General features: G+C 49.0%; 13 protein-coding genes across 13 annotated transcripts; 6 read left to right on the forward strand and 7 right to left on the reverse strand.

Annotated features, from left to right (window-relative positions):
• Nucleotides 1-831: 831 nt before the first annotated feature.
• N7455_009485 (uncharacterized protein) lies at nt 832-1,809 on the reverse strand (the record flags this gene model as incomplete). Its single annotated transcript, XM_040954732.2, has 3 exons — nt 832-933; nt 996-1,625; nt 1,693-1,809. 3 exons carry the CDS (start codon nt 1,807-1,809, stop codon nt 832-834), a joined length of 849 nt encoding a protein of 282 aa, XP_040814960.2.
• A 148-nt stretch (nt 1,810-1,957) lies between these two features.
• On the forward strand, nt 1,958-2,947 carry N7455_009486 (haloacid dehalogenase superfamily protein; the record flags this gene model as incomplete). The annotated part of the gene is made up of 3 exons (XM_040954584.2): nt 1,958-1,974; nt 2,036-2,195; nt 2,249-2,947. 3 exons carry the CDS (start codon nt 1,958-1,960, stop codon nt 2,945-2,947), a joined length of 876 nt encoding a protein of 291 aa, XP_040814965.2.
• Nucleotides 2,948-3,523: 576 nt separating this feature from the next.
• N7455_009487 (uncharacterized protein) lies at nt 3,524-5,013 on the reverse strand (the record flags this gene model as incomplete). The annotated part of the gene is made up of 4 exons (XM_040954576.2): nt 3,524-3,723; nt 3,772-4,637; nt 4,688-4,750; nt 4,811-5,013. 4 exons carry the CDS (start codon nt 5,011-5,013, stop codon nt 3,524-3,526), a joined length of 1,332 nt encoding a protein of 443 aa, XP_040814886.2.
• A 440-nt stretch (nt 5,014-5,453) lies between these two features.
• Nucleotides 5,454-7,137, forward strand: N7455_009488 (nucleoporin FG repeat-containing protein; the record flags this gene model as incomplete). The annotated part of the gene is made up of 3 exons (XM_040954738.2): nt 5,454-5,524; nt 5,705-6,139; nt 6,198-7,137. The coding sequence occupies 3 exons, from the start codon at nt 5,454-5,456 to the stop codon at nt 7,135-7,137; spliced, it is 1,446 nt and encodes a 481-aa protein (XP_040814817.1).
• Nucleotides 7,138-8,017: 880 nt separating this feature from the next.
• N7455_009489 (TauD/TfdA dioxygenase family protein) lies at nt 8,018-9,515 on the forward strand. The gene is made up of 2 exons (XM_040954620.2): nt 8,018-8,586; nt 8,642-9,515. Exons 1-2 carry the CDS (start codon nt 8,125-8,127, stop codon nt 9,380-9,382), a joined length of 1,203 nt encoding a protein of 400 aa, XP_040814836.2. The 5' UTR covers nt 8,018-8,124; the 3' UTR covers nt 9,383-9,515.
• A 203-nt stretch (nt 9,516-9,718) lies between these two features.
• Nucleotides 9,719-12,305, forward strand: N7455_009490 (uncharacterized protein; the record flags this gene model as incomplete). The annotated part of the gene is made up of 2 exons (XM_040954772.2): nt 9,719-10,471; nt 10,524-12,305. 2 exons carry the CDS (start codon nt 9,719-9,721, stop codon nt 12,303-12,305), a joined length of 2,535 nt encoding a protein of 844 aa, XP_040814931.2.
• Nucleotides 12,306-12,996: 691 nt separating this feature from the next.
• Nucleotides 12,997-13,656, reverse strand: N7455_009491 (co-chaperone GroES family protein; the record flags this gene model as incomplete). The annotated part of the gene is made up of 4 exons (XM_065606216.1): nt 12,997-13,021; nt 13,094-13,152; nt 13,223-13,447; nt 13,654-13,656. The coding sequence occupies 4 exons, from the start codon at nt 13,654-13,656 to the stop codon at nt 12,997-12,999; spliced, it is 312 nt and encodes a 103-aa protein (XP_065460179.1).
• Nucleotides 13,657-14,120: 464 nt separating this feature from the next.
• On the reverse strand, nt 14,121-15,231 carry fip1 (cleavage polyadenylation factor subunit FIP1; the record flags this gene model as incomplete). The annotated part of the gene is made up of 3 exons (XM_040954758.2): nt 14,121-14,922; nt 14,971-15,023; nt 15,079-15,231. The coding sequence occupies 3 exons, from the start codon at nt 15,229-15,231 to the stop codon at nt 14,121-14,123; spliced, it is 1,008 nt and encodes a 335-aa protein (XP_040814930.1).
• A 398-nt stretch (nt 15,232-15,629) lies between these two features.
• N7455_009493 (FAM50/XAP5 family protein) lies at nt 15,630-16,849 on the forward strand (the record flags this gene model as incomplete). Its single annotated transcript, XM_065606217.1, has 3 exons — nt 15,630-15,868; nt 15,927-16,473; nt 16,526-16,849. The coding sequence occupies 3 exons, from the start codon at nt 15,630-15,632 to the stop codon at nt 16,847-16,849; spliced, it is 1,110 nt and encodes a 369-aa protein (XP_065460180.1).
• Nucleotides 16,850-17,142: 293 nt separating this feature from the next.
• Nucleotides 17,143-18,229, forward strand: N7455_009494 (uncharacterized protein; the record flags this gene model as incomplete). Its single annotated transcript, XM_065606218.1, has 4 exons — nt 17,143-17,396; nt 17,458-17,579; nt 17,638-18,048; nt 18,111-18,229. 4 exons carry the CDS (start codon nt 17,143-17,145, stop codon nt 18,227-18,229), a joined length of 906 nt encoding a protein of 301 aa, XP_065460181.1.
• A 573-nt stretch (nt 18,230-18,802) lies between these two features.
• N7455_009495 (uncharacterized protein) lies at nt 18,803-19,046 on the reverse strand (the record flags this gene model as incomplete). Its single annotated transcript, XM_065606219.1, has 2 exons — nt 18,803-18,882; nt 18,914-19,046. 2 exons carry the CDS (start codon nt 19,044-19,046, stop codon nt 18,803-18,805), a joined length of 213 nt encoding a protein of 70 aa, XP_065460182.1.
• Nucleotides 19,047-19,939: 893 nt separating this feature from the next.
• Nucleotides 19,940-21,256, reverse strand: N7455_009496 (wax synthase family protein; the record flags this gene model as incomplete). The annotated part of the gene is made up of 2 exons (XM_040954645.2): nt 19,940-20,447; nt 20,505-21,256. The coding sequence occupies 2 exons, from the start codon at nt 21,254-21,256 to the stop codon at nt 19,940-19,942; spliced, it is 1,260 nt and encodes a 419-aa protein (XP_040814909.2).
• A 2,012-nt stretch (nt 21,257-23,268) lies between these two features.
• On the reverse strand, nt 23,269-25,261 carry aclA (putative ATP citrate lyase subunit (Acl)). The gene is made up of 2 exons (XM_040954573.2): nt 24,703-25,261; nt 23,269-24,633 (listed from the first exon to the last, which is right to left on the reverse strand). Exons 1-2 carry the CDS (start codon nt 25,141-25,143, stop codon nt 23,617-23,619), a joined length of 1,458 nt encoding a protein of 485 aa, XP_040814939.1. The 5' UTR covers nt 25,144-25,261; the 3' UTR covers nt 23,269-23,616.
• Nucleotides 25,262-25,996: the final 735 nt, after the last annotated feature.

Here is a 25,996-nt window from a genome sequence, read left to right on the forward strand (position 1 = left end):
GGATGATGTACGAGATTGTGTTTTTTGGAATAATATTTGGGTGCGAAAGCTCGGCTTTTAAAATGGATGGGTTGGGTATTTCTTTCTCCATGTCATGCACCGCTTAACAAAGGATATTTTAGTCTTGCCTGAGGCCAAAAGGTCAAAGGCAACCACGCTCCTGTGATTCTACCCACAAAGATTTTGTTAGACATGTTTCATGCCTCTTAAACGTATGCGTACAAATCAAATGGGGGGAAACATCATCACTTTGTGGCCAAAGAATCAGTCCCGACTAATCATTAACAAGAATAATCGGCCCGGCCTCTGTCGTTGAGGACGTAATACTTGAATAATCTAATCCATTTAGACCAAGATGGTATCAAGGATGTTATACATACGAACCCTCTGGTGTGCTTTTTGGTTGTTCATTTTATGTCTTTTTGATGTCTTCCAAGGTGTGTACAAAGGGAGTTAAAGCATAAACTGTGCAGACGTATTTTCTATGTATAACCTTTGACATGCAGAGGCTTCTACTAGCAAATCTTGTGTATGGCTGCGGGAATTGTGTGCATCCAAGGCGATGGCTTCAAAGGAGACTGTGGTGGATAGAAGGGGGGACTGCTTGACATAAGATGCTCCCGTGCTCCATAATTAAGGGACCGAAGCTTGTCAGCTATCAAAATATGTATTGTTGGAATGAAACAAGGTGTGCGCAAAAGCCAGAACGCCTTCATGGCTTCCTGCCAAGGGTATGCATATGATGCTGAGAAACAAATCCATTTCAGGGCTCTCATGTGCCCAAAGTAAGACGGGTACATGATGCCATCGTGTCTGATTGGCCAACCCTGATTAGGATTGGAAGTTCATATTATAGCCACCCGTCTTTGGGTCCTGGACGAACTTGAAGTTGTCCGTTGATAGACCAAATGGGCCCAAGATCCCATTTCCAAGCTGTCTAATATTAGTATTGCCTATCATCTTAACACATATATTACTGGGAAGAAAGTACTCACATCCTTCAGCTTGCCCATCATATCGCCCATCTCCTTCTCCCGCGCTTGATTGATGCGCTCAGGGAGTTCCCGCAATGCCCGTTGGACAACTCTTTTATCATCTGTCGGAAGGTTTTCAATCGCGGCAAGGGCCTGGTAGTCCTCTGCAGCACCTTGCAGACTACCCCAGCCACCGATTTGGGTCTTCGCCTTTGCGCGTCTCATAAGGACTTTGGCTCGAAGTCGCATCACCTTGCTCCGCTGCTCGTCCTGCTCTTGCAATCTTTGTAGTTCCTTCAACTCGGCTTCTTCGTCATCTCCTGACAGTTCAACCACTGCATCGGTGTGCTTTTTGTCGGATTCCGGGATTTGTTTCCCCTTCGACTCGTCACCCTTGTCCTGTGGGGTCGGCGGGATAATCTTGCTCAGACGTTCGATGGAGACGGTTGCTGAGTCTACTGCGGCCTTCCAATCTTCCAATTTCAGATGGCAAGCAGCGATATTACTGTGGATTATGGCGACATCGTAGTCAAGGTAGCTCGGGCAGGAAGCAAGAGCTCGATCGTAGCAGGAGATGGCTTGGTCATAGCTTGTCGCAAGAAACAGCTGATTTGCTTCGGATTTGATTTCGTGGGCTTCTTTTAGGAGTTGCTATTGCGAGGAAGATTGAAGTCAACATGCGGCTCCGGTCACAGGCTTGAACACCGTCACAACTCACGGCTTCTTCCTCGGCGGGGAAGTGGGCATCGTGGAAAACATCCTCGTCACCACTGTCATCGGCATCATTGGGAGTACCTTTCCCTTTGCGCTCGGGCGCATTAGAAGGACTGCTCATTTTGTGAGGAGGTCGTCGTCGGCTAAGAACATCAGATGTTGCCAAGGGTTCAATCACGGGACTGATAGGACTGATAACGTTTATCCCCGCGTCTTATCAAAACGTGGTCAACATCCCACTCTGACACTGGTAAACAGACCCTACAGCCATGGGTTCCACTAATGAGTGAGTAAGGCCTGGGTATGGGTCGTGGTCGCACTTGAACATCAATTGACTCCCTTGACAGCCTTCCCCGCATTCGAGCATGTCTCTTCGACATGGACGGCTTGTTGATTGACTCGGAAGATTTGTACACCATCGTCACGAATGAAATCCTCCAGAAGTATGGCAGACCCGCCCTTCCCTGGTCAGTCAAGGCACAGCTGCAGGGTCGACCCCAGCCGGAGGTTTGTCTCACACTATATATCGTTATGTATCCGCATACTTATGTTATATTTAGGCCGTCAAGATCTTCAACGACTTTGCCCAGCTCCCCATAAGCGACCAGGAGCTGAAGGAGGAGCAATTAACGCGCCAGCGACACTACTTCCCACAGACAAAGGCACTCCCCGGTGTGCCAAATCTGTTGTCTAACCTTGCGTCGACAAAGTCAACCGACGAGCCTGTGTACATCGCGCTAGCAACATCATCGCACAGAGGCAACTACAAATTAAAGACCGATCATCTGACAGAGTTGTTCTCGGTGTTTCCCGAAGCTAATAAGGTTCTTGGTGATGATCCGCGCATCGGACAGGGCCGAGGCAAGCCTCTTCCTGATATTTACTTGCTTGCGCTGGAGACCATCAACACTGAGCTGCGCAGCAAGGGGAAGACAGAGATCAAGCCGGAGGAGTGTCTCGTGTTTGAAGATGCGGTTCCGGGCGTCGAGGCCGGTCGTCGTGCCGGCATGCAGGTTGCCTGGTGCCCTCACCCGGGTCTCCTAGGAGCCTTCAAGGGCCGGGAGGAAGAGGTTCTCGCTGGAGCCACGGGTTCACATAAGGAGGAGGAGAAATCAGAAGCCGAGAAAGAGGCAGAGGAGCTCCAGGCCCCGCGTTTGCAGAGCTCTGGAACTCCCGGCAAGGTTGGTGATGGGTTTGGTCAGCTCTATTCCACTTTGGAAGACTTCCCGTATGCGAAGTATGGCATCCGGATTCCCTGAAGACTTGGACTGGTTTTCTGAGGCAGTACATATTATTTGTGTTGGTTCTTAGATGTCAATACACATTACATATGAGCGGGTAGAGCGTCTAGCCAAAAAAATAATTTCCATTCACGCAGTGGTTTAATGGCCTTGTGATTATTGAATACCTACAACATTTCTCTGTATAAATTCACGGTTTGGATAAAATACATATGGTTGTCCGTACAACAGGTGTTTATATATGTATGTATCGTTGATTCAATGCTTTATGGATCATGAGACCTATTATGGACTGCCCTCCAAGACGTTTTAATTCTGACTGTCCAGAGGGCAAGCGCACTAATCCCACGATAGTCTCACTAAAGACTCTTACTTTGACAAGGCGTTCTCTTGTTGTGGCCAAGGGAAGATTGGAGATAACCGCAGTGGCATTGTATGATCTTTCTTTTGTGGTCATTTTTCTCGCATTCCAGGATGTGCCACTAGGTCCCCCATTTGATGATTTGCTCAATTGGCACTTCATCTCATCCCGATACCAGCGAAAGGTTCCTGACAATAAGATGTAATTTCCTTTTACGACTCAGGCCGCAGGCTCTAGGTCATGGGTTGTCTGGTTGTCTCGGTTTCTGACAACAGAAATGGCATTGACCAGACCTTGAGGCTGTTATCTGCCTGCTTAATGTTCTTCGCTGAAATGTCTTCGTCAGAGGAATCATCTGAAACAAAATGTCGTTGCCCAGAGCAGGTTGCAACAACACTTCCCATAGGGTGAAACATTGTACTCGTCACGGTATCTGTTATACATCAGCACTGAGCATCTCCGAGATTGTCAAAGGACTTACCATCATGCACCTTAAACTCCCAATCGGGGTCCTTCCCACCTGCACAGTGCTCTGGACTCCTCCAGACCCTCATAAACCCATCGGTACCGCCAGCCCAAATCTCATGAGAGCCATCAGGACCAGATGAAACAACATCAATTTTCATGCGTTGATTCGTATGAGCCTTGCGCCCGCGCAAGTGCCCAAGCAGTTGCCCCGTGACCCGAACATCATAAACCAAAATGCCATCACTCTTACGCTCGGCGACATACAGATACCTGCCACAGGGGCTCCAGACAAGCTGTGTAACTCCACGACCCCCAATATCGCGGTTTGCGTTGGTCTTCGCCACACTGAAAGTCCCAAGGAGCTCACCCGAGCCATTTGAGCTGTATAGTCCAACGTGTCTGGTGAAAGTGCCTGCAGCAAGGATACCGTCCCCGCTGGGGTTCAGAGCCAGGGCTGAAACAATTCCTTTCATGCCGATACCACCACCGACAATCTGCTTGCGTTTGCTGGGGATAGTCGGCATTGAAGACACAGGGCCTTGTGCTCCTGTTCGAGACACGTCGAAGAGACAGATGAGGCTATCTGAGCCTGTGAGGAAGTGGGTCCCCCCCATCGTGGAAGGGTAGATCATTGAGTGAGGTGTTATGAATGCTTCGGTCATTGGATTTACCAGAGAGTAACTTGCCACTGATGTAGGAGCCAGGGCGGATGATAGCCGAATTGGATGATCACGAACAGATGAGAGAAATAGGGTGGTAGATGGATCTTGAAGGTTGTAGAAGGGGTAGATTGCGGTAGCATAAGTCGGCTCTCCTGAGGCCAGAGTTGAGTAAGGGGATATTTGGTGGATGGGCTTGTCCTCCAGTAGGTCTGGTGGCCTGACTACGTAAGTGAAAGGATCAATAGTAGGGATGGCGCGCCAACTTACAAAATCCATGTTCTGATAGAATGATCCGCTGAATCTGTCAACAGAGTCGTTCCGTCTGGTGTCCTGTACATCATAAGGTCAGTAAAGATCGATTATGAGTCGCTGTATTAGATAGAGCCTTACCATTCTGCAGTCTTGAAATAGCCTAGAGCGGCATCTTGACTGGTGGATTCATCGCGAGAGGTTGCCTCAGGCTCACTTTGGACTGTTAACGATGATGTTGAAGACAGTCGCGATAGATCGATTGGTGATAACTCTCTCCCATTTTGTCGCCTTGTTGATGCCACGCATACTGGCGCCCATTCTTTAGCATTCTCGTCGGCCATAACGACAAATACCGTCGGATAGACCAGACAGCTGTATTTTTTTTGATATTTTAAATGCACCTCATTTGACTTCGAAGTTCTGAATAAGACCAGAATCAAAAGGAGAATGAAGAGGTCAAGTCAGACATTGATTGGGTCAAAAGTCCGCGAGCTACATAAATACCGGCGGTCACAGGGATGGCATCTCAATGAGGCTCATAATGGGTTGCCAATTAAACTATGTAGTTTCCGAGTATCAAACAAATCCATGCAAATGAAGTATAAAAAGTGTAGACGGCCTTTCCAAGCTAGGGAAAAGTCCGGACCGGATAAACAAAATACCGAGAAGCTTCGCGCATTCCGCAAATCGTAATTGCGCAGCTTTGTTCTTATTGAGGGGGCCCCATTGATAGGTTCCATTTTCATTCAAGCATTTGAAGCCTATTGTCATATTCTCGACCATGTTTGCTCCCAAGGCAGCGGCGCCTGCCCCAGGTGGACTTTCTCTCAACACCACCACCAGTTCTTTGTTGTTAGTCCTCCCATCCATCTTTCTTTGTCTCTGATTACACCTATCAGACCTATCGCGTAACCCCTTGCTCTGATTCGCTTCATTTCCTCTCCCAATTCTCGTTATTCGTGGCTCGCAGGCTGGGGTCACTTGGTCTCAAGCAGGAAAAAAAAAAAGCTAACCGCAACATCTCACCAACAGCGGTGGCAACACAGCGACATCCACAGCTACTCCCGGCGCAACTAATACCAGCAGTCTCTTCGGGAACGCTGCTACCTCGACAACACCTAAACCAGCAGGAGGCTTGTTCGGCGCCCCGGCCGCAGGAACCACACCACAAGCACAACCGACTGGATCCAACATGTTTGGAGGTCAACAGCAGAGCAGCGCGACCGGCAGCAGCCTTTTCGGAGGCGCAAATACCACCACACAGCCTTCTGGGACAAGCAATTTGTTCGGTACGTCGACTGCTGGCGCTGGCACCGGCACGACTCAAGGAACAACAGGCGGTGGCTTGGGTGGCAGCACCCTTTTCGGCGGCGGTGCGTCTACGGCTCAAACTCAAGCAAAGCCAGCGTTTTCTGGACTCGGTGGACTTGGTGCGGGATTAACAGGAGGAGCTACGGGGGGCTTGTTGTAAGTGGCCATGCTTTTGCTCATCTCGTCTCATAGCTTATATTCTAATAATTTACAGTGGCGGCCAGAACACAGCTCAACAACAACAACAACCCCAACCTCAAAAGCCTACCCTCTCCCTCTTCGGCCAGCCAGCGCCCGCACAGACCACACAACCACTACAACAGAGCACTGCTACCAGCACGGTGATCCCGGGCGTGAAAGTTGACGTCAGCAATCTCCTGCCAACCACCAAATTCGAGAGCTGTGCGGATGAGATCCGTAGCCAAATCGAGGCTATCGACAAGCACATCCTTAACCAGATGAAGATGTGCCATGAGGTCGGAGATCTGCTCCCGACTATCGAGAAGCAGGGTGCCACAATTCCTAACGATGTCGAATTTGTACAAGGCAAACTGGAAACCATGCAACACGCGCTTGAGAACGATGCCAGTGACATTGATGGGCTGCGCAGCCTTGTTACACGGGATGCGGCCGAGGCCCAAGTTGCCTTCCGAGCCATTGATACGCTGAAGCTTCCTCTACAATACCAGTCAACTGGCGGTGGGTGGTGGTCTGTGCAAGATCAACAGATTCCGGAGCGATCTATGCGCTCGAGTCGCAAAAACACACTTGCTCTTCCCGACGGCGTTGAGGGTGACGCATCGACTGACGTCAATGGAGTCCCCGTCAACCTGGTCGATTACTTCTCTCATCGCTCCAAGGAGATGAAAGGAGTTCTTACCAGATATACCGGCAACCTCAAAGAAATCGAGGACCATCTTCACGGTGTCGAAGCTACCCTCAATCGCCAAATCAGCGACTTTGTGAGTTCCAAGTCTCGTGAGGGAGCTGCGGGAACACCCCGGTCTACCATCAACGAACTTTCCGGTGTTCTCTCAGATGTTGAGGCCGGCATCATGGGCGTTGCCACTCGTCTGAGCAATGTATCGGAACAAGTACAAGATCTGTCGATTGGACAGCAATCCCTTGGGGATGGCCGGCTTCATCTGGGATAGATAGGAGAACTTAGCGAGTTTGGTCTGTATTATTATGGGAGCTGATTCTTCAGCATGCGAAACATGACATCCAACAGTTTATCTGTTAACTCCGAACTCTCATTAGTCTGAGCGCTAGTTGTAGGCCGAAGATGCAGCCATGCATCTAAGACATCTAAGCTTAGATCATTCTAAAAGTTTAATTCTTTGAACCAATCCAATGTATTCAAGATTTTACATTGTATACATATGCTATGACATCGTAGTAATTGCTATTGTTAAATGTACCAACTATAACAACATAAGCACACCAAGTGACCTTGAGGGCTCGGGAGGCTGATGAGTAACCCGTCGCAAGAGCCCGCCACTCTTGCGTGATCGCCTCCTTAGCGCCATTCCTAATCTTAACCTCCACTTTCCTGCACAATCTACTTCGTAGAACGTACATCTACACCTCTCTATACTTGAACACGCGTTCAAAAGTCCTTAATTTGGAGATAGTTCTAAAACAGCGGTGAGAGCTAGTATATCGACTGAGCAGCCGTTTTTCATGTTCATTCGATGAAGATGGCAAAGTCTCGCCATCAACGTCAGCAAAATTGCGTGATCACCATGAACATTCTGCGGAGAGCGAGCGGGTCTCTCCCTCAATGCAACATCCATTTAGAACCAATTATTCCGTGCCTAGTTTCTCCATCAGGTTCGCCTGAGGTGATGAATCTAAGAAATTGCGCCATTTCCGTGAACTCCGGGGGCATGCAAGATCCGTAATCATTCCAGAATGGCGTTATCTGGGGTTGACTCACTTGGTCCACATCAGATTGCATGCTTGACTTGGTCCCTTGGCTTGGATCTATATAAGTCGCTTCTTCCCTCTATCCAAACTTAGTTTTATACTTTAATATCAATAATCTCGCCTTGCTACCTTGCTATCATCCAAGGATCTCACATATTCATCCATCTCTTGCATTATTTTACATATTACATACATCGTCACTTGCATTAGAGATGGCGCCATCCTTGGAAGAGCCTGTGGTCACTGTGGCCCCAACTGTGGCCAAGTTCACCGTTCCTGTCCTCGCGCAGGACCTCGCTAGCGACAACAAATTTGGTTATCAGCCCGGCCGGACACCAGTCACCCAACATGATAACTATGCACACGAAGATTTCTTGCCCTCATTTCCAGACGTCCACTGGGCCCCGCTTGAATACACCCCCTACCAGGACAAGGGAATACGAGGAGACCCCAAATTCCGCAACCTTCTGAGGGATGCCACAGCCGTCTTTGATCACAACCCTAAGATTGGAACTGAAGTCCACGGTGTTGATCTCTCAAAGCTCGACGATGCACAGAGGGATGATCTCGCCCGGTTGATTGCATACCGAGGCGTTGTCTTTTTCCGCTCCCAGAAGAACTTTGATATCGAGGCTCAACGCCAATTGGGCCAATATTGGGGCAAGCTACACAAGGTAAGACATCTGACTTTTGAGTTAATATATATGAGTATACTAACAATATAAATAGCACGCCACCACATCCGTTCCCCGAAAGGGAGGTCTCGAGGACGTCCATGTCGTCTACACTGGGGACAACTCCGGCGACAACCGTGCCCTCTTCACGCCCAGTTTCTTATGGCACTCAGACGTCACCTATGAAATTCAACCACCATCCTACACATCACTCAAGCTTCTCTCTGGGCCACCCCGAGGAGGTGGTGGTGACACCCTTTGGTCCTCGCAGTACGCCGCCTACGACGTGCTCTCCTCGCACATGCAAAACTATCTGAAAGGCCTCACAGCCATCCACTCAGCCGATATGCAAGCCAATGACTCCCGAGCACTAGGCCGACCAGTGCGCCGGGACCCGGTAACCACCGAACACCCACTAATTCGCACGAACCCAGTCACTGGCTGGAACGGGCTGTTCTTCAACCCTGGCTTCGTGAAGAAGATCATCGGTATCCCGGCCGCAGAAAGCGACGCCATCATTCGGTTCCTCACTGATGTGACCGCCACGACCCAGGAGATGCATGCCCGCTTCTCATGGGGCCAGGACGATGTTGCGCTCTGGGATAACAGGTCTACCAACCACAGTGCTTCTTATGGCTTTACGCCGCACCGCCGCCATGCCGTGCGTGTTGCAGTTCATGCCGAGAAGCCTGTGCTTGAAGAGTCCGGGAAGTCTCAGGAGGATGAACTAAATGCTTTGCATGGACTGCCGGCAGTCAACAAGGATGGGTCTCGCCAGTCGAACTATAACGACTAGGTTGGCCGCAAAAGGTTCATGATAATCGGAGTTCATTCTTTCTCACATAGCAATTAGCGACATATCACAGCGAAATATTATCTTTCTTTTCTTATTATTACATGTACCTGTTCGGAAAAGTATCTCCTATCTCTGTTAGACCTGCCTAGGTGTTGTTTGCTTTATATCCCGTGCCTTCCTAATTCAGACTGTGTTTGTCTCGTCCCTCGTACCTTCCCAATTCACAACGCAACTCCCACCTCATTTTTTTGTTTACCTCTGGTAAATAACCTTGGAAGTCTTCTCTCCTTACCATCTCTCTCTCCGCCCTCTCCCTTTCCCTTTCTTTGCCACAAAATGGCTTCCAACCAGCCAACTCTTCTTGAGTACGCTAGATTCTACAATATCGCAGAGGATTCCACTGGATATTGTCCAATCAACTATGTAGACAATACATGTGAGCCGGCAACTCCCATTCTCCCTGTTGAGGGTCTCGACCCCAAACATCCAGAAGAACGCCTCAAAGAAATCGACCGACGCTTTTGCACCGAGATCATGATGGAGAAGCTCCCGATTAAGCCTGAGGATATGGATATGTTGGCCGGCTGTCTCCAGCTCGATGATTTCAATCGAAACCTCTGGCGTGGAATCCTGCCTCAAGTGACAACATCTGACGTTAAGGGCGAGCCTTTTCTCTTCACAGCCGTGAATGAGAGAATGGTCACTTCGTCCGAGTTCAACACCACCTTCGTTCAGAGTCCGAGTCCATTTTCGCCTATCCCTTCGGTTCGTCTGGTTGTTCCTAGTGGTCCTGATGTTCCTGTCGTCCCTATGAACACGCGGGATGTCTTCGATCACTACAATTCGGAGCTGTCCCAGTCAAACAGTGTGGAAGGTTTTACTGCCCCTCAACCTGTAACTGCTGAGTTCTCGAATATTCCGACGACATCTTATCTTGCAGGAGACGCTGTGCCCCCCATCGTGGGACCATCGGGAACCGTGCATCAGTTTATCAGTGTTGAGTCCGATCCTGTTCCCTCCATCGAAGACCAGGAAAACGACGAAGACCAGGAAATCGAGAGTTACGCTTCAAGTGTACTGAGCCCTGAGGTGAGTACCCTACTGATAATTATTGATACAAGGAGTAGCTAACGAAGACAAGCATCCCACCGAAAGTGAATTTAGTGCAGTTGATTTTGATAACACTGCCTCCGCACCTTCATTTGAAGTCAGTCCATACAAAAAGGCGCAACCCACCCCCACTACTGTTTCTCCCAATCTGACAAAAGAAAAAGGATTCTCCATTGGCAGGGTTGACAACCAGAAAGCGCAAGCACCCAGAGCTTTGAAGGAAAGGAAAGAAATGAAGGCTTCTTTGGAGCCTGTGGCGGATACAGGAATACCTTGTGAACCGAAGGGAATTGCAGCTGGTTCCTTCAGTGCGCTTCATGAAGACACACTTGTGCCAAAGGGTGCATGTTCGAGTTCATCAATAACTCAGCCAGCAAAGGATCAGAATATCACCCAGCTAGCGCGAGATTCACAGAATGCAAACGATGGCTATGTTTTCTTCCATACTCTGTACCAGCAAAACCTCAATGCTATGGCAACACATACTTCCCCATCCGTGAACAAGAGAGCCTCTTGCATCCCTCTGAAAGAGCTGTTTCACATGAAACTGGGCTACAAGTTGCATTCCACGGGATTGAGAAAAAGCGCTTTCAAGCCTCCACATGCTGTTTCTTCCGTAGATTATGCAAAGACCTCGAAATCATCTAAACCCGTGTTTGGTGGCCTCGGATCCCTCTCACTATTTATGCAAACCAGAGGAAGTGACGGAGGATATGTTACCTCGTCGCATGATCCATCATCCCTTTCCCTGTCAACATCCACAAGAAGTGGACAAGACGAGTCCTCAAGCGTCCCTTCATTCGTGGGTGATGGTCCTCCAGACCCCGGTAAGACACCATCGGAACCCTCTCGCTCGCCGAGCCCTGCCTTCGAAATGCAAGAAATGGTGACCCGATCGGCATTCGACCCGCCACCGATGTTCTTTTTGTCTACCGCCCTCCTAACAACTCACCCATCGGTCGTACGAGATATGGAGAGGTGGCCACAGAATCCACCCAAGTTGATCTACAGGGACTATGGGGACGTGTACTCGGATTCCCGATACCACTACGACGCAGAAATCATTCTGGCGCCTGATAGTGGTATTATTCTGACAACCCCCCATGAGCTGACCCAGCGATATCTTCCAGGGCATGGCCCAAGGGATGCAAGGCTCGATGGGATCGAGGGACTTAACTCCCCGCTCAGGGAAAAGATTTTCTGCCTCATGCATCGATATATGGTTCTAGTTGTTCTCATCTGCAAACCCGAAACCGCAGACCTCGGCAGAGTTTCGAATACCTCCTTGACAAGGGAAATCACCTCGCTCGCTCGATTTTGTGACGTCTACGGGGAATGGTCCACAACATTACTGATACCGATTCCGAACCACTCGGCATCCATTGTATTGTGGTGTTTCGGTATGGGTAGGCTTCGATACGAATTGTTTCCACCTGGAAGTATCGAAAACGTCACAGAAGAGGAGTCAGACTATGAAGTCGTACTCCGCGACGTGGGAATTAATCCTTTCGGGGCGCGCTTTATCTTGGATAACATTCGCGTTGGTGGTTTCAAGGAAAATCCTGGTTCCGATCCAGACCCATCCCCGGTGCCGGCTGAGGAGAGAGTTTCCACCACCAGCTCAGATTCAAGGGCTTTCGATGTGTTTATTAATATGGAACCCCTGGAGCAGGTTATGCAATACGGGTCTTCTCTCGGCAACAAGCAGATGCACAGAGTGTCGGAAGTGATCGAATTAATGGCGCACTCGAGCTCCGATGATAATGAGACTAACAGTGAGGATATCTACGGTACTCAAATCAGCCTTGATTAGTTGTCTGGGGGAACATTCATGGGCTTTCATCATTAGCAAGATGGGAATAGGAAGGTGTAGGTATTAACTGTTGCGTGCCGAGAATCAGTATTGATAATCAGATTCAGTCTATCAAAAACAAAATGTTACCTCTACTGCACACTTGACAATGGACCTTCGGGATATCTAGAAAGGAGCATATCAATGGCACCCAAGAAAGAACTTGGAATACCCAAAAGAATAGAGAGGAGATGATCAAGTCTGCAATTACCGACTACCCACCCCCAGCATAAGCACCGAGTGAAGGTATGCCGCAGTTTAATTTAAAAGTACAGTGGACAAAGACATGCAAGACCCAAGGCCAATCCAGCGCTGCAAAAACTCATGCAAAATAGAAAGACAGGGCAAAATAGGAGCCACAGAACTGACATGATACCTAAACAATCAAATGCGAGATATCACCCAGTGAGAACATCCCTATTCGCTATTATTTTTTGTGTTTTTTTCTTCTTTTTTCCTTGATCGGTGTTCTTGAGATCATTGAGAAAGGTCAAGCTCATGACGTCGCGTATAATACACGTCAGGGGTCTTCCAATATCCCCGTCGCGATTTTACAGCGAAACGGAGAGTTGGTGTCGACATGACAGAGGGAGGTTAGATGGCGGCGAAACAAAAGAAAAATCATATAAGAATATTGTCTTGGAAGACTGATTTACTCCTTGATCTTGGCCAGGATACTAGTGTGGTTGTTAGTTTCAGTTTATTATCCTCGAAACGCGAAAGGGAGAAGAGAGGGGGGTGAAACATACTCGTGATCCCGGAAGAGGGTGTACTCCTCCTCGCCGACCTTGATGGCGTTACCACCGAACTGAACAGACATACGTTAGCATATATAGTTCCCGTGTATTGGCATCCGAGGGAATTGTTGCACCACATACCTGGGGGATGAGGACCTTGTCACCGGCAATGACACCCATGGGGAGACGCTTGCCGTCACGGTCAAGGAGACCGGGGCCGACGGCGAGGACCTGAGCCTCGTTCTGCTCCTTGACGGCAGCCTCGGGGAGGAAGATACCGGAGGCAGTCTTGGCCTCGGGCTTGATGCGCTGGACCAGGACGCGGTCCAGGAGGGGGGCGAGGGACTTGATGTTGCGGAGGACAGACTAGAAAGGAAATTGAGTTAGTGATTGTGTTTCTTAATGATACAACCGAATCGAATTGGGAATTGCGCGCGTTGCGCGGGTTTTCGGGTATCCGGACTCGGCCTGGAGGAAGAAAAAGTTGGGTGTGGAGGTGCTGGTAGAGTCTCCGGGAATTGGGGAAATAGGGAGATTTCGGGTTGTAGAATCAATCGGGATATATCACGTACCATTGTGAAGGAGAAGGAGGTTGGTGAGAAGATGAGTTGAGGATGGGGATGGAGAAAGGGAAGAAGGATGGAACTGGTCCGGGGGAAAGAAGATCTGCCTGGAGAAATTTCCAGAATGCCAAGACCGAACCATGAGCTTCTTCCGAGCAGCCTTTTCCCCCAATGGACTAATTAATTGGTCTCTCTAGGGAATACAAGGGTAAATTAATATTTTATTTGTTGGTTTTTAGGTGCTCACGATTGATTTTTTTAATTGACGTGTCTAGTATAGTTGTCCGGCAAGGTACATTGTATATGATTGTTACACTTCCCTGACCTACAGCTTTACTTCGGCACGGAAGAAGCTTGAATTGGTAAATTGTCCAGTGTCATTGCCATTCCCTTTGTATGCATGAAACGCCATGAGATCCCATTATTCCGAGGGCGAACCCGAAGATACATCACAATAATACGAATGCCATATCAAACTACCATCTTCGGCCACGTCCTCGGCCCCCGTAACCTCCACGTTGATCGTATCCGCCGTAGCCCATTTGACCCTGGCCACCTTGGTTGAAGCCTTGACCTTGGGGCTGGCCCCCGAAGCCAGGCTGACTCTGCTGACCGCCACCAGGCATCATGGACTGAGCGTGCTGCATGAAAGCCATGGGATCCATATTAGATGGGTCCAAGCCCTGGGACATCATGCTGGCCAGCATGCCCTGCATCATATCTGGGTTCATATCCGGCATACCGGGCATGCCAGCCATGGGCGGCGCAGCACTAGCCGGAGCAGCGGGGCCCGGTGCACTAGGCATCGGGGGCATTCCCATGCCCATAAAGGCCTGCATATCGTCCATCTGTCTCTTCTGACTGCCGACTTCTTGTCTCACACCTTGTTGCTTGAGACAGTATCCTGCCCATGTGAACTCGTCGAATCCGTAGTTGAAGTAGTCGGAAAGATCTGACCCGGGTCGGCGCCAGGGCTTGTCGTCGGATGGGAAGTCAGCATCCATGTCCGTTGACATGATGGGCTTCCCTGTCATGGGGTGGATGGGGTTTGCATTGACATCGATGGTGGAGCTGTGAATAGCTGGATAGGCCGAGCCTGGCTTTTCTGAGGAGGGTCTTGCGGTTGTGGCTCCCGCCGCGGCTGGGTGTCCAGGAATCGGAGTCGCAGTTTCGTGTCGAGGAGTCCCGGATGGCGTCGCGGACCTTGTTAGAACCGACGAGTCGGCGGAGGACGGTCGTTGTGGTTCTTGTCGTAAGCTTGCATGGCGCGGGTGAGAGCTAGAAAGATCAGCAATAGTGCAGGGAGCGTGATGGTAGCTAACTCACGCTTCGGGAGCTGGTGCGCCTTCGGGTGCTTCTGTGATAATATTGAAGTCATCCTGCAGGTAAAATTAGCAAGGAAAAATTGTAAATAGATACAGGCATGGTACGTACATCATCTTCCTCCTCCTCTTCTACCTCATCGTCGTCTTCCATGTAATTGCTCTCCTGCGGTTGGCCTGCAGCTGCATTTTGTGTGTGGTTCAGCGATTGTGTTGTCGGCACCGCGTCGACGGGATCATAGAAGTCGTCCTCTTCTTCGTCCATGGTTTCTGAATTTCAATTCAACGGGTAAATGCTGCAGAAGGTTGTATCAAAGAGGATCGAGATCGAAGGTTGCGCGCATGGGAACCGGGTTTGTCTTGTTTGCAGCGGTGTGCATTTGAACCGTTTCAGATTTGAGAGGTGCAAAAGAGTATACGGCAACTATGACACAGTTGAATATCTTGGATTCTGATGTAACATAGAATATCGAGTAGCTCACAGATGAGAGATTCGATATTCTTCTATTTTAAAGACCTGCATCCCTTTGATAATTTGGTCTCGTACAATATACTTGGAAACGTTAGAAATTCAAGGTCACGTGCTGGCTATCAGACGTCACCGACCAAATCGATTCTCTCATCTCAGTACCCAAATCTAAGCTTAATATCTCACAATCCAAAATGGCAGAAGAGGAGGAGAGTAACACGTCCACTCCACGGTCCTTCGCCGGCCAAACCGTCTCCGCGGAGGAGATGCTCAAAGAGCAAACCGTCGGTCTGGTTCATCTATCCGACTTTCGCAAGCGGCGCGCGGATGTTCTAGAGGCAAAAGAGCGCGAGGCGCATGACAAGTCTCTGGGGCTACTGGCATCTGGTAATTCAAGAAGCGCAACTCCCTCTGCAGGCGATGTGACTGACGGGTAAGTCAAGAGCCTCGAATTTTATTCCCGTTCATTTGAGCTGATCGCAGCGCAACAGGTCAACACCCTCCCGGAGTGACGGTCCCCCGAAAAAGAAGAAAAAGAAGGCTTTGGCAAAAAGCAAGCTGTCATTCGGCGACGACCAGGACGAGGGGGAGGAATCGGCAGCAACCCCACGCGACTCAAGCGTATCACGGTCAGGTTCGAAAACACCCGGCGAGGATAGCACTACGCGACGCATGAAAGCAAACCCGAATGCACCCCCTCCACCCAAAGCCTTAACAAAGGCATCCTTGGAAGCTGAAGCGCTGGCACGCGACACTCTCCGCAAGGAGTTCTTGATCATGCAGGAGGCTGTGAAGAATACCGACATTCTCATTCCATTCGTCTTCTATGATGGAACGAGTATACCAGCTGGGGCTGTCAAAGTCAAGAAGGGTGACCACGTTTGGTTGTTCTTGGATCGGTGCCGGAAGGTTGGTGCTGAGATGGGCGTACGTGGTGCCAGCGGTGCATCGAAGGCAAAGAAAGATAATCGCCGCGAGTGGGCACGAGTCAGTGTCGACGACTTGATGCTTGTCAAGGGTGATATTATTGTTCCGCATGTAAGTCCACCCGGGTTCTCATCGGCTAAGTATCCCATCTAATGTTCCACAGCATTACGAGTTTTACTACTTCATCGCCAATCGAGTGCCCAGTCTTTCTCGAGCTGGCGGCTTGCTATTTGATTATTCCAACAAGCCCCCTGTTACCGATTCCACCAATTCCACCGATGATCCGCTATCCCGACCTGGTGACGATCAACTAGAGGGTGCAGACAAGGATTTCTCAGAAACCAAGGTCGTAGATCGACGGTGGTATGAGAAAAACAAGCACATTTACCCGGCCAGTCTGTGGCATGAGTATGAGCCCGGGAAAGAGTTTGAAGAGAAGATGACTTCAACACGGCGCGATGCCCAGGGAAATACATTCTTTTTCTAGCTCGCCCAAAATTTTATGAAAATAATCACTATAATAGACAAATACCACATGCTTTCTGCCCAAGTTGTTGTTTCATTACAAGATTTCCTTTGGGGGTTGACTAAACTAATAACACCTCCCATGTCTAACTCGTGACCTTCACTTCTTGCTCTCTTCAACAGCATCCCATCGCCAGCGAAAACATGGATTTTTCTTTAAGATGCAATTCCCTCAAATGTCGGGCAGAATTGAAAGAGAAAGCAGTGGTGACAACCTGCTCGTAAGTTGCTCCCTCGCGGATCAGCTTAATCCCAATGACTGATGATTTCAGGCACATCTTCTGCCATGGATGCGCAGAGAGCCTCGGGCTCTCCCGTCCAACCACCAGCAATCGGCTTTGTCCTGCATGTCAGACGGTACTTCTCAATCCAGATGACGCTGTTTCGACAATCCTGAATCCGACGGAGGACTACAAAACAAGCGTGTTGAGTGGGTTAGATCCGAACACGATCATGGAATGCGCTGGTCGCGCACTTGCGTTTTGGGCATATCAAAGTACACAGGAGATGTCTGTCATATTTCCCGGTACCAAACGAAATTATGGGATTATCCAGTGCTAACTTGAGCAGATTCTACCAGGAATACCGAGCGAAGACGCTTACGGAGAAGTATGCCAACCTGAACACACAGATGGACAAGGTCATTCACAATGCCAACACGGAAATCTTGTCACTGCAGAACAAGCTGTCCGGTCGGTCCAATTGAGCCTAATATTACTTGGAGACCTGACTGACAATTCCGTACTGCAGACATGCAATCTTGCCAAGAAGACCTCCAAAAGAAAAACCAAGAACTGAATGATATGTACCGTGACAAGAACAACAAACTTGCTCAAATGACCAATCTCTACAACCTCCTCAAAGCTCGTGCCATGCGGTCCCGGATGCAGACTGCAGCTTCGGACACAGTCTCCCAAACTCTCTCATCGCTCAATGCTCCTCCCCCTGCCTCCATTACTCGGTCTGAAGTCCCAGCGCTGCCTCTAGCCCCGGTTACACGAAACCCCAAGACGCCCACTTTCCCCGTCAATCAAGACGGGGTCGAGCAGCTTCACCGGTACCAACGAAGCGGCACTGGCAGTTCCAAAAGGGCCAGGACGCGGACAACTCGCGAAGCCCCAATGCCGCCCCCTGCTCGGCCAAATTGGGATGGGCGAAATAGTATGTATCGAACCACAAGCCTATAGTATCCACAGCATTCCAGCAAATGTGCTTCTGACTAGGCAAAGGTCCAGATCCCGCTCCTCAGCATCGTACTCGACTTCCACGCATTTCTCGGACTCCGACTGTCTCATCCGAGTTTCCTCCTGGTGATGCCATTACGCAGCGGTTTGGACGTTGATCCTTTATCTATTGGTTGGGGGTATTTGTATGAATATGGAGCTAATATTTCTATCCATCTTTCAACCAGGATGTTGATGTTGTATGTTGAATGAACCCTTGAAGCTTGGTATGATTCAATTCACGGTCACCAAGTGGAAGCTCTTATTTTTGCCTACATACTACTTGCATGACAATAAACAAACTTTCATTTCAAACTGTGTATATACATGTATGTTAAGTGTGATTGAGATGATCCCATCACCACAAAGGAGCATCTCTGCGAATCATCGTACGTTCCTCTCTTCGGTTGCTTAAGGGTGTTTCTAACTTGCTATCCGTTTGAACTTATCACAGGCTCCAACTTCCTCACGGGGCATTATTCTAGCTAAAGCCCTCGTAGGGGAAAAGGGTAGGGTACTTTCGCCACAGCTGGCGAGGAAATCTACTTCTGCCACAGTTCGGACCTCAAGGCCCAAACTAGATATGAGCGTCATGAATACCTGGATTTCTCGTGCGACTACAAGGCGTGTATACCGGGAACTCCCTTCCAAGAACTCAGCGACCTACGACGGCGATTGATTCGAGGGCTACATTATGTCTTGCGAGGGGTGGACTTGGACGGGAAAATACAAACATCACAGTCACCGGTGATTGTGGACCCCGAGCTTAAAGCTGTTGCAGAGACCCGCAACATACCTCTTACCTCTAGGATGGTTCTTCGCCTCATGATGGTTGTGTTCCTCGAAGAGGAAGGATTGCTGGACGATTGGGCCGTCAAAATAGTCGAGCTGGGAGTGGTCATCCCGGTGGCCTTGTTCATGTCGAACCACAACCATGCAATTGATGAGCTGGCTCTAGCTCAGGATACCTGGACAAAGAAATCGAAGTATATTCCAGCTGTATGGACGGAAAGATCCTGCGGATGATATGATTACCCAAATGTTTCAACGGGCTAGTCAAGCGTACGCTGGCGGACGACCTATGCCAGCCTGGTCTTGATTTCTTTTTTTTTCTGGGATATTTCCTTTGTTTTCCAATGAAATGACATTTGCTGTGAATATTTTCCATGTTGAAGTTTCTACGCTCAGGTGTTGCACTGTAGTGTACGTAGAGCAGAGGCTCCGCAACAGAGCCGCATGATATACCCCGCAATCAATAATATCGTGGAAACTACCGAGATCGATGTTGCGTTGAAATCGGACTGTAACCCGGAGGCTATATTGGGTGGTACTAGCTTTTTTTTTGCTTTCCTCTGATCTCGAAAATGGTCCAACTTCATGAACTTCATGCCTAGGACATTGTCCGTGCAGCCCTCTTCCAACCTTGGAAGGTTCCAATCCCCTACTCATTGGCTAGGTAGTCAACATCACACCACCTCATCTGCCTTGTGTTATCATTTATGTTATTGAACAAGCTAATGATCTCCAGATTCAGCTGCGAAATTCATATCGATCCAAACAAGAAGTGGATGATCGAATTTAGGGCGATTATACCCTCGCCCTAGATCCATGGAAATATATCAATATTATCTTGTCAAGAGCACTGGTTCGTACCACAACGATAAAGATTGGGGTGGTCAGAAAATGGCTGCGCCACAGCAAGCACCAGGGAGAACAGTTGCTACTCCTACGATAAAATCCCGAAATATTATGCCTTGCAGCCTTGGCATGGTATACAGGCCTAGCTAGAGAAACTTCGACAAATTCAACGTATACCACATCCTCTCCTTTTAAATCTCTCCTTCGAATACAAACTTCAACACAAGACCACCGCCAATAACTATACTCTTCAACACAGGAAGGCTAATAAGCCCAACAATGCTGAAAGGAACCAAAACCATCTGTTCCTCTGGCCTTAGCATCCCCGGCCTAAAATACCAAGGAGATGTAACCCCCAGCCATATGATGACCCAGCAAAAGCCAAGGGCTTTTTGCCACCACACCGGCAAGCCGCTATCGTTCTGGGAGCCCAGCTTTCGTTTCCAGAGACCCTGGACACCGTCTTCAATCATGTAGCCGATAACAAAAGAGAGGAAAAATGACATAGTCCAAAAGTCCCATGGTGAAACGTTTCGCAGACTATCAAGTATGGCGTGGGTCAAGCCGGAGAAAAAGAAAACGATGAACACGTTGGTGTATCGTTCCACAAACGACGATCTGGGCAGACCGAGGACATCTCGCGCGAGAAAGTTGCTAGTCGACGTGAGGGGCAGCCGTAGCAATTGATGCCAGAATTTTCTAGAAGCACCATGAAAATTAGATCTAACCAAACGAACAAACCTGAGAGTGACTCACCCCCAGAAATTCCGTAGTGTATATATATCCGCCATTCTTCCAATAAGTGGCGGGCTGTTCGAAGGAGAATCCCCCAGGCTCACGAAGATGATCGATGCGACGCGGTAGTAGAAGCTGAGCAGGAGTCGGGACACAACGAGCCAAGTAATGAGAGTCTGAATAGCCTGTGATATCAGCTCTCGTCCCGGGATATCCCATTGAAGGACGGAAGAAACTGACGATTCTTCGTCTTGGTCATTCATAGCCTGTCTCGAGGCCAATACACTAAATACATCTAGAACTAGAAACTGCCAGACAGCAATAGCAATTTCTCTGACCAAGAAGTGACCTCGTGGGATCACCTTCGGGTCTCTCTTATTGTAGTATGCTGGGAATGGCGGGACGTTCTTCACTTGTCGGGGTGTGTTGATTGCTCGCGTGTATGTGAGCAGCTGAAAAGCCTGAATCAGACGAGATAGGAAACTCTCAGTGCTTCCATTTGCGTCGACGAATTCGCGCTCGGCTTGATGGTTGATCAGCAGAAGATCCAGAGCTGTCAAGACGAATGTCGCAGAGCTTCCGAGGAGACTGGTCGATGTATACCCTGGTGCATGGACCGGGTGCATCATTTGAGACACGATCCATATCATACATGGTATACACAGATAGCGTAGAGCAGATTGTTTAGGTGTTGTGACTAGGACAACGCAGGGGATGAGACCCTGGAGGACGAAGAGAGCGAGCAGCCGCCCGTTTGATTGATACTGATCCATGGCTGGTGAGGATTTAAGAAAAAGTGAAGGTTTTTCGTCTTGCTTTCATTTTGAGGGATATAATTAGGGACCGAGCGAGATTGGGTTGAGGTGCATGATATTACTTGATTGGTGAATCGGAGCGTTTGCACAGAGCAGATCCATGGTGGGCCCTCATCCCCTGGATAATATTTGATATATCATACTCAAATGAATATCAACATCTCTACCATCTATTCCCTAGTCATACTATCTACTATTCGCTTTTCTGGCTATGGAATTGACAACTCCTACACTTCTCGCACCTCTAGGGTTGACGAAACCACCTGGGCAGATATCAAGAGGGAATCTACAGACTAATCACATTTGGAAAGTAACTTTGGTGGCTGATGGTGCTAACCCAAATCTATCGATGTATATACGCGCCACTTCTTTGTTACTATGGCATATTGAACCAGGGGTTTCCCTGAACCCCATTGAATAAGTAAGTCGGATACATAAACCTTGGAAGTGTTGGCGAATTCTGAAATGACTTGGAAGGTTACTCTTCCTAGTAAACTACCATGCTGGTTGGTCACTAATTCAATTCATCCAGTTTGTTGAGGTGAGAACTCCGAGCAGGATTCCCATCTGGTCTGCCCTGCAACAAGTAGGATTAGCGCACATTGTCCCCTCGATTCTATATTTCAACCCCACGAATCCCACATTTTTCGCAGAACGGTGTCCTTCTATTGACAAACACTAGCAACCACTGTGAACAAATGGTGTTCGGGGACTTGGTTTTGTCGCAAGTGGCAATGCAACACTTGATCTAGCCATATCCATGATTCCTCCGAATATCCTTGATCCTTGCAACTTAGACCTGTCTTATCTTGTTAAGCTCCCCAACAATTTGATACTCGCTCGATCAGAATATCGAATTTACTGGCAACGAAGTGGTTAGGAGGAATATCACTTAGAGGATAGAAGCGTACCCTACCGCCAATTGCTAACGATGACCGAATAACGTCACTGGTTAATCAGTGAGCATCTTGTAGTTATTATACAGTTTCTGATAGTATATCTTGTAGAAACCTATATAAAATCGAGCAATATATACACTGAACCACAACTGAAAGTGATATTCCCTATATATATAGATTCTCTCAGTATATAGCAAGTATATATTTAACGCAGGCAAACCCCTTTCGAATCCATTGAATGATTATTCTATTATTCTAACAATATGCCACATGTAGATTCTACATAGGTCTATAGATTACTTAACTATGGCCTGCCTTCTTTATAATGTGACCCGGGCACATGTCAATATAAAACGTATGTCCGAAGTAAAAAAGAGCATGTCTAAAACAAAGAAACCACCCTCTGTCACATAACAGGGCCAATAACATGATCATTCTATGGCGCTATATACTAATGATTGCATCTCTCTAGGGCTCTAGGGCTCTATGGCTCTATGACCGCAGCTTGCAAACTTTGAAATCAAATTACACGCGTATGTTGAACTATGCAGGGCCTTCCACCCATATTTACCAACTCCCCATACAATAAAGAATAACCTATATCAAATAACACGTCTGTTATATCCTACTAGACTACTCTCCAACCCTAACCCAAGCCCTGCAGGCACTAATCCTTTTTCAATATAAGTCCAAGTTAGCCCCCGCTCGTCCGATGGCTTATCTTGCCCTAATCTCGGGGCAGCGGAAGTCACGTCCACACCTCGGTGTGGTCCCCAACTCCAGCACGGTCCGTACTTTATCCTTGGATCTGATCGCGGGACCTGATGTCCCTGTCAATCCGGGGTGCAGAGGAGCTTGTGTGGAGTCTGGTGCGGGAGCTTGTTTTGTCTCCTCCAGGGCTGTTTGAGCTTATTCAAAATTACATATGGTATATCTGTGTAATAAATTACACTGGTATTTTTGCAACTGGGTCTTTGTTTCTTTCTTTCTTTTTTTTTTTAAATATTCAACTCACATTGGACGTATCGTAGCTGACTGTACATATATATTATCTGATCTATCCACTTCACGTTTACATATATTAAAATAATTCTGGGACAATAAATGTCTCGTATCATTGATATTATCCGACGGGACATCACACGATCTAAATCCGCCGGGAGTGAACATAGGAAAATGAAATCTAATCAACGGAGAATCATGTACGTCGACACCAGAAGGACCGGGTCTTTTCGCCCGGGCGGGAATTAACGCCATACCCTCAGTAAAATAGGACAGACGCCGGGGTGATAATCTACATCCGCAGATCTCCCCCGGAATCCCGCAAAAAACAAGTCATATCATGCCATGCATTATACCACAAACCGATGCAACGGACACACGCTGCAAAGAACAAACATCAAATAAGGATTAAACTGTTTAAGCGCCGAATTCCTTGACGTCGCTCTTCTTGCCCTGGAGGGCAAGGGGGACGATGCCGCTGACGTGCATCTCAGGTCCGTAGACGTGCATGTCGAGGCCAAGCTCGAGACCGACGGACTTGATGTTCTTGAGACCCTCCTGGTAGTTGGGACCGGCACGGCGGACCCAGATCTGGACCTTGTGCTCGTTGAGGACAGGGGCGACCTCGCGGATGGCGCGGATGACACCCTTGAAGGTGCTGGCAACGTTGGTGAAGTTGGCAATACCTCCACCGATGAAGAGGACCTTGCCATCGGGGTGGGTGGGGGCACGCAGCATCAGGTCCAGCACGGTGCGGGCGTAGTTGAAAGTTTGGGTCTCGGTGGGAGCACCAGAGTACTCACCGTAGTTGGCAAGCTCGCTGACGAAACCAGCGGAGGCAATGGCGTCGGCGTAGACGACGGAAGCACCACCACCGGCGACGAGGGTCCACACACGGCCGCTGGCGTTGAGGACGGTCAACTTGAGGGAGGCACCGGTCTTGGCATCCATGTCGGAGATGAACTTCTCCTCCTTGGTCAGCTCACGACCGAAGGGGGCGGGGAACTCCATCGGTGGGCCAGCGTCGATGCTGACCTTGCCATCAGCCGAGGCGAGGATAGGGGAGCCCAGGGCAGCGGGGCTGCGAGCAACAGCCCACTTGGTACCGCACTCGAACTCGGCGGTCTGGTCGAGCTTGGCGGCCAAATCCAAGAAGTGAACCTCAGCGGAGGTGGCATCAGCGTTGGGAATGACAACCAGGGGGTTGATCTCGAGGTAGGTGAACTGGCAGTCAACGTAGACGGCGTACAGGCGAGAGATGAAGTCAACCAGGACGTTGTGAACACCGGTGGGGACCTTGCTCAACAGGGTCGAGGCAATCTCCTCGTTGGAGGGGTACTGCTTGAGGTTGACGGGGATCAACAGCTTCTCGGCCTTAGCATCGACATCACCGACGTCAACACCACCCTCGTGGGTGAAGAGGATCCAGTCACCCTAGAATTGGACCATTAGCTTCCATTTTTTTTTTCTTCGATTGGGCTCGAAACTGCGGGGAAAGCTTACCTCACGGACGGAGTTAATGTTGATGTAGTATTCGGTCTCCTGGGGGTGAGGCACGAAGGGCTCGACCAGGAATTGGCGGAGGACACCAGTGACGGTCTCAACCTGTACATCCTTAGTGGCACGAGCCTCAATCCAGTCCCGGGCCTCAGTCCAGGTCTTGTTCAGGGCGAGCAGACCGCTCTTACCCCGACGCTTGATCAATTGATCGGGTTTGGCGACGAACTTGGCGCCGGGGGTCAGGAGCCAAGGGAAGGAGACCTCAGCCTGGTCGAGGACATCCTTGACGGCCTTGTCATCGGGGAAGTGAAGGGAGGCGAGGCGGGCAGGAGGGTTGTGTGTTGCGGAGGCAGGGAGAGGAGTAGGCTTGATCACTGGGGCGCGAGTGAGGTGGTAGTTGAGGATGGCCTTGCCGTCGGCCTCGAGGATAGATTTGGCGGACATGATGTGATGATTGAATTAAGGGAGAGATGTGTGGGAGAGAAAGAGAGAGAGGAAGGGGAAAAAGGAGGGGGGTTATTTTGAACTGGAAGGTAAGAAAGAGAGATTATGGAAAAGGTGGGAATTGGTCTGGAAGTGTACTGTAGTGTACAGCGTACACAAAAAAAAAAAGTTGTTCTGGAGATTACAGCGTACAACTCGGCAGGTCCCACCTGTTGAGGAACAGACCAGAACGGAAGATCCCAAGGTGGGGGGAAAGATGTGCCCTTCGTTGGGAAAGTCTCCACAAAACTCCATACAGAAACGGAGGAATCGGAGTACGGAGAGCGTATTGGGTACTTTTGGTGGCGCCACTTATTTCCCATTTGTTCCTATTTTGAGGTGTATGGGGGTGTACGGAGTACTCGTTGGTCCCCCCGACACCGCTTGGAGATGTTTGTTGAGTTGGTAAACCGGGATTTTTACAAGTACATTTACAATCCCGATTCGGTCTCCGAGGTTCCTATACTGATGCTTTTTTGTGGACATTTGATAGTTCAATTTCATAGATATGTAGATATGTAGATATTACAGGTTGAATACTAGGAGACAAGGACTATATACAATTCAAAATGTCAATGTAGAAACATCAATTGATGTACTCCGTACCTCACATACAACATCTCCCCATACTCTTTTGTATTGGTGATGTATTAGACTTACGACAAAGTGGGTACAGTATCGTCAGTACCCGGTACTTTGGGGACTGCCAAGTGTTGAGCTGTTCTGCGGATCCAGCGGTCTGGGACGAGCTGTACGGTGTATCTGCGAGTACTCCGAGTATCTCACCCCGCGGATTTTTCTCAACAGCTGCTTC

This window comes from Penicillium solitum (genome assembly GCF_028829755.1).
Source record: "Penicillium solitum strain IBT 25940 chromosome Unknown utg000008l_segment0_segment0, whole genome shotgun sequence".
Classification (NCBI taxonomy): domain Eukaryota; kingdom Fungi; phylum Ascomycota; class Eurotiomycetes; order Eurotiales; family Aspergillaceae; genus Penicillium; species Penicillium solitum.

Coding starts and splice junctions, on each gene's coding strand:
- N7455_009489 (XM_040954620.2), top strand. CDS start 8,125: ATGGCGCCATCCTTGGAAGAGCCTGTGGTCACTGTGGCCCCAACTGTG. Junction 8,587..8,641: donor ATTGGGGCAAGCTACACAAG/GTAAGACATCTG, acceptor CAATATAAATAG/CACGCCACCACATCCGTTCC.
- aclA (XM_040954573.2), bottom strand. CDS start 25,143: ATGTCCGCCAAATCTATCCTCGAGGCCGACGGCAAGGCCATCCTCAAC. Junction 24,634..24,702: donor ACATTAACTCCGTCCGTGAG/GTAAGCTTTCCC, acceptor GTCCAATTCTAG/GGTGACTGGATCCTCTTCAC.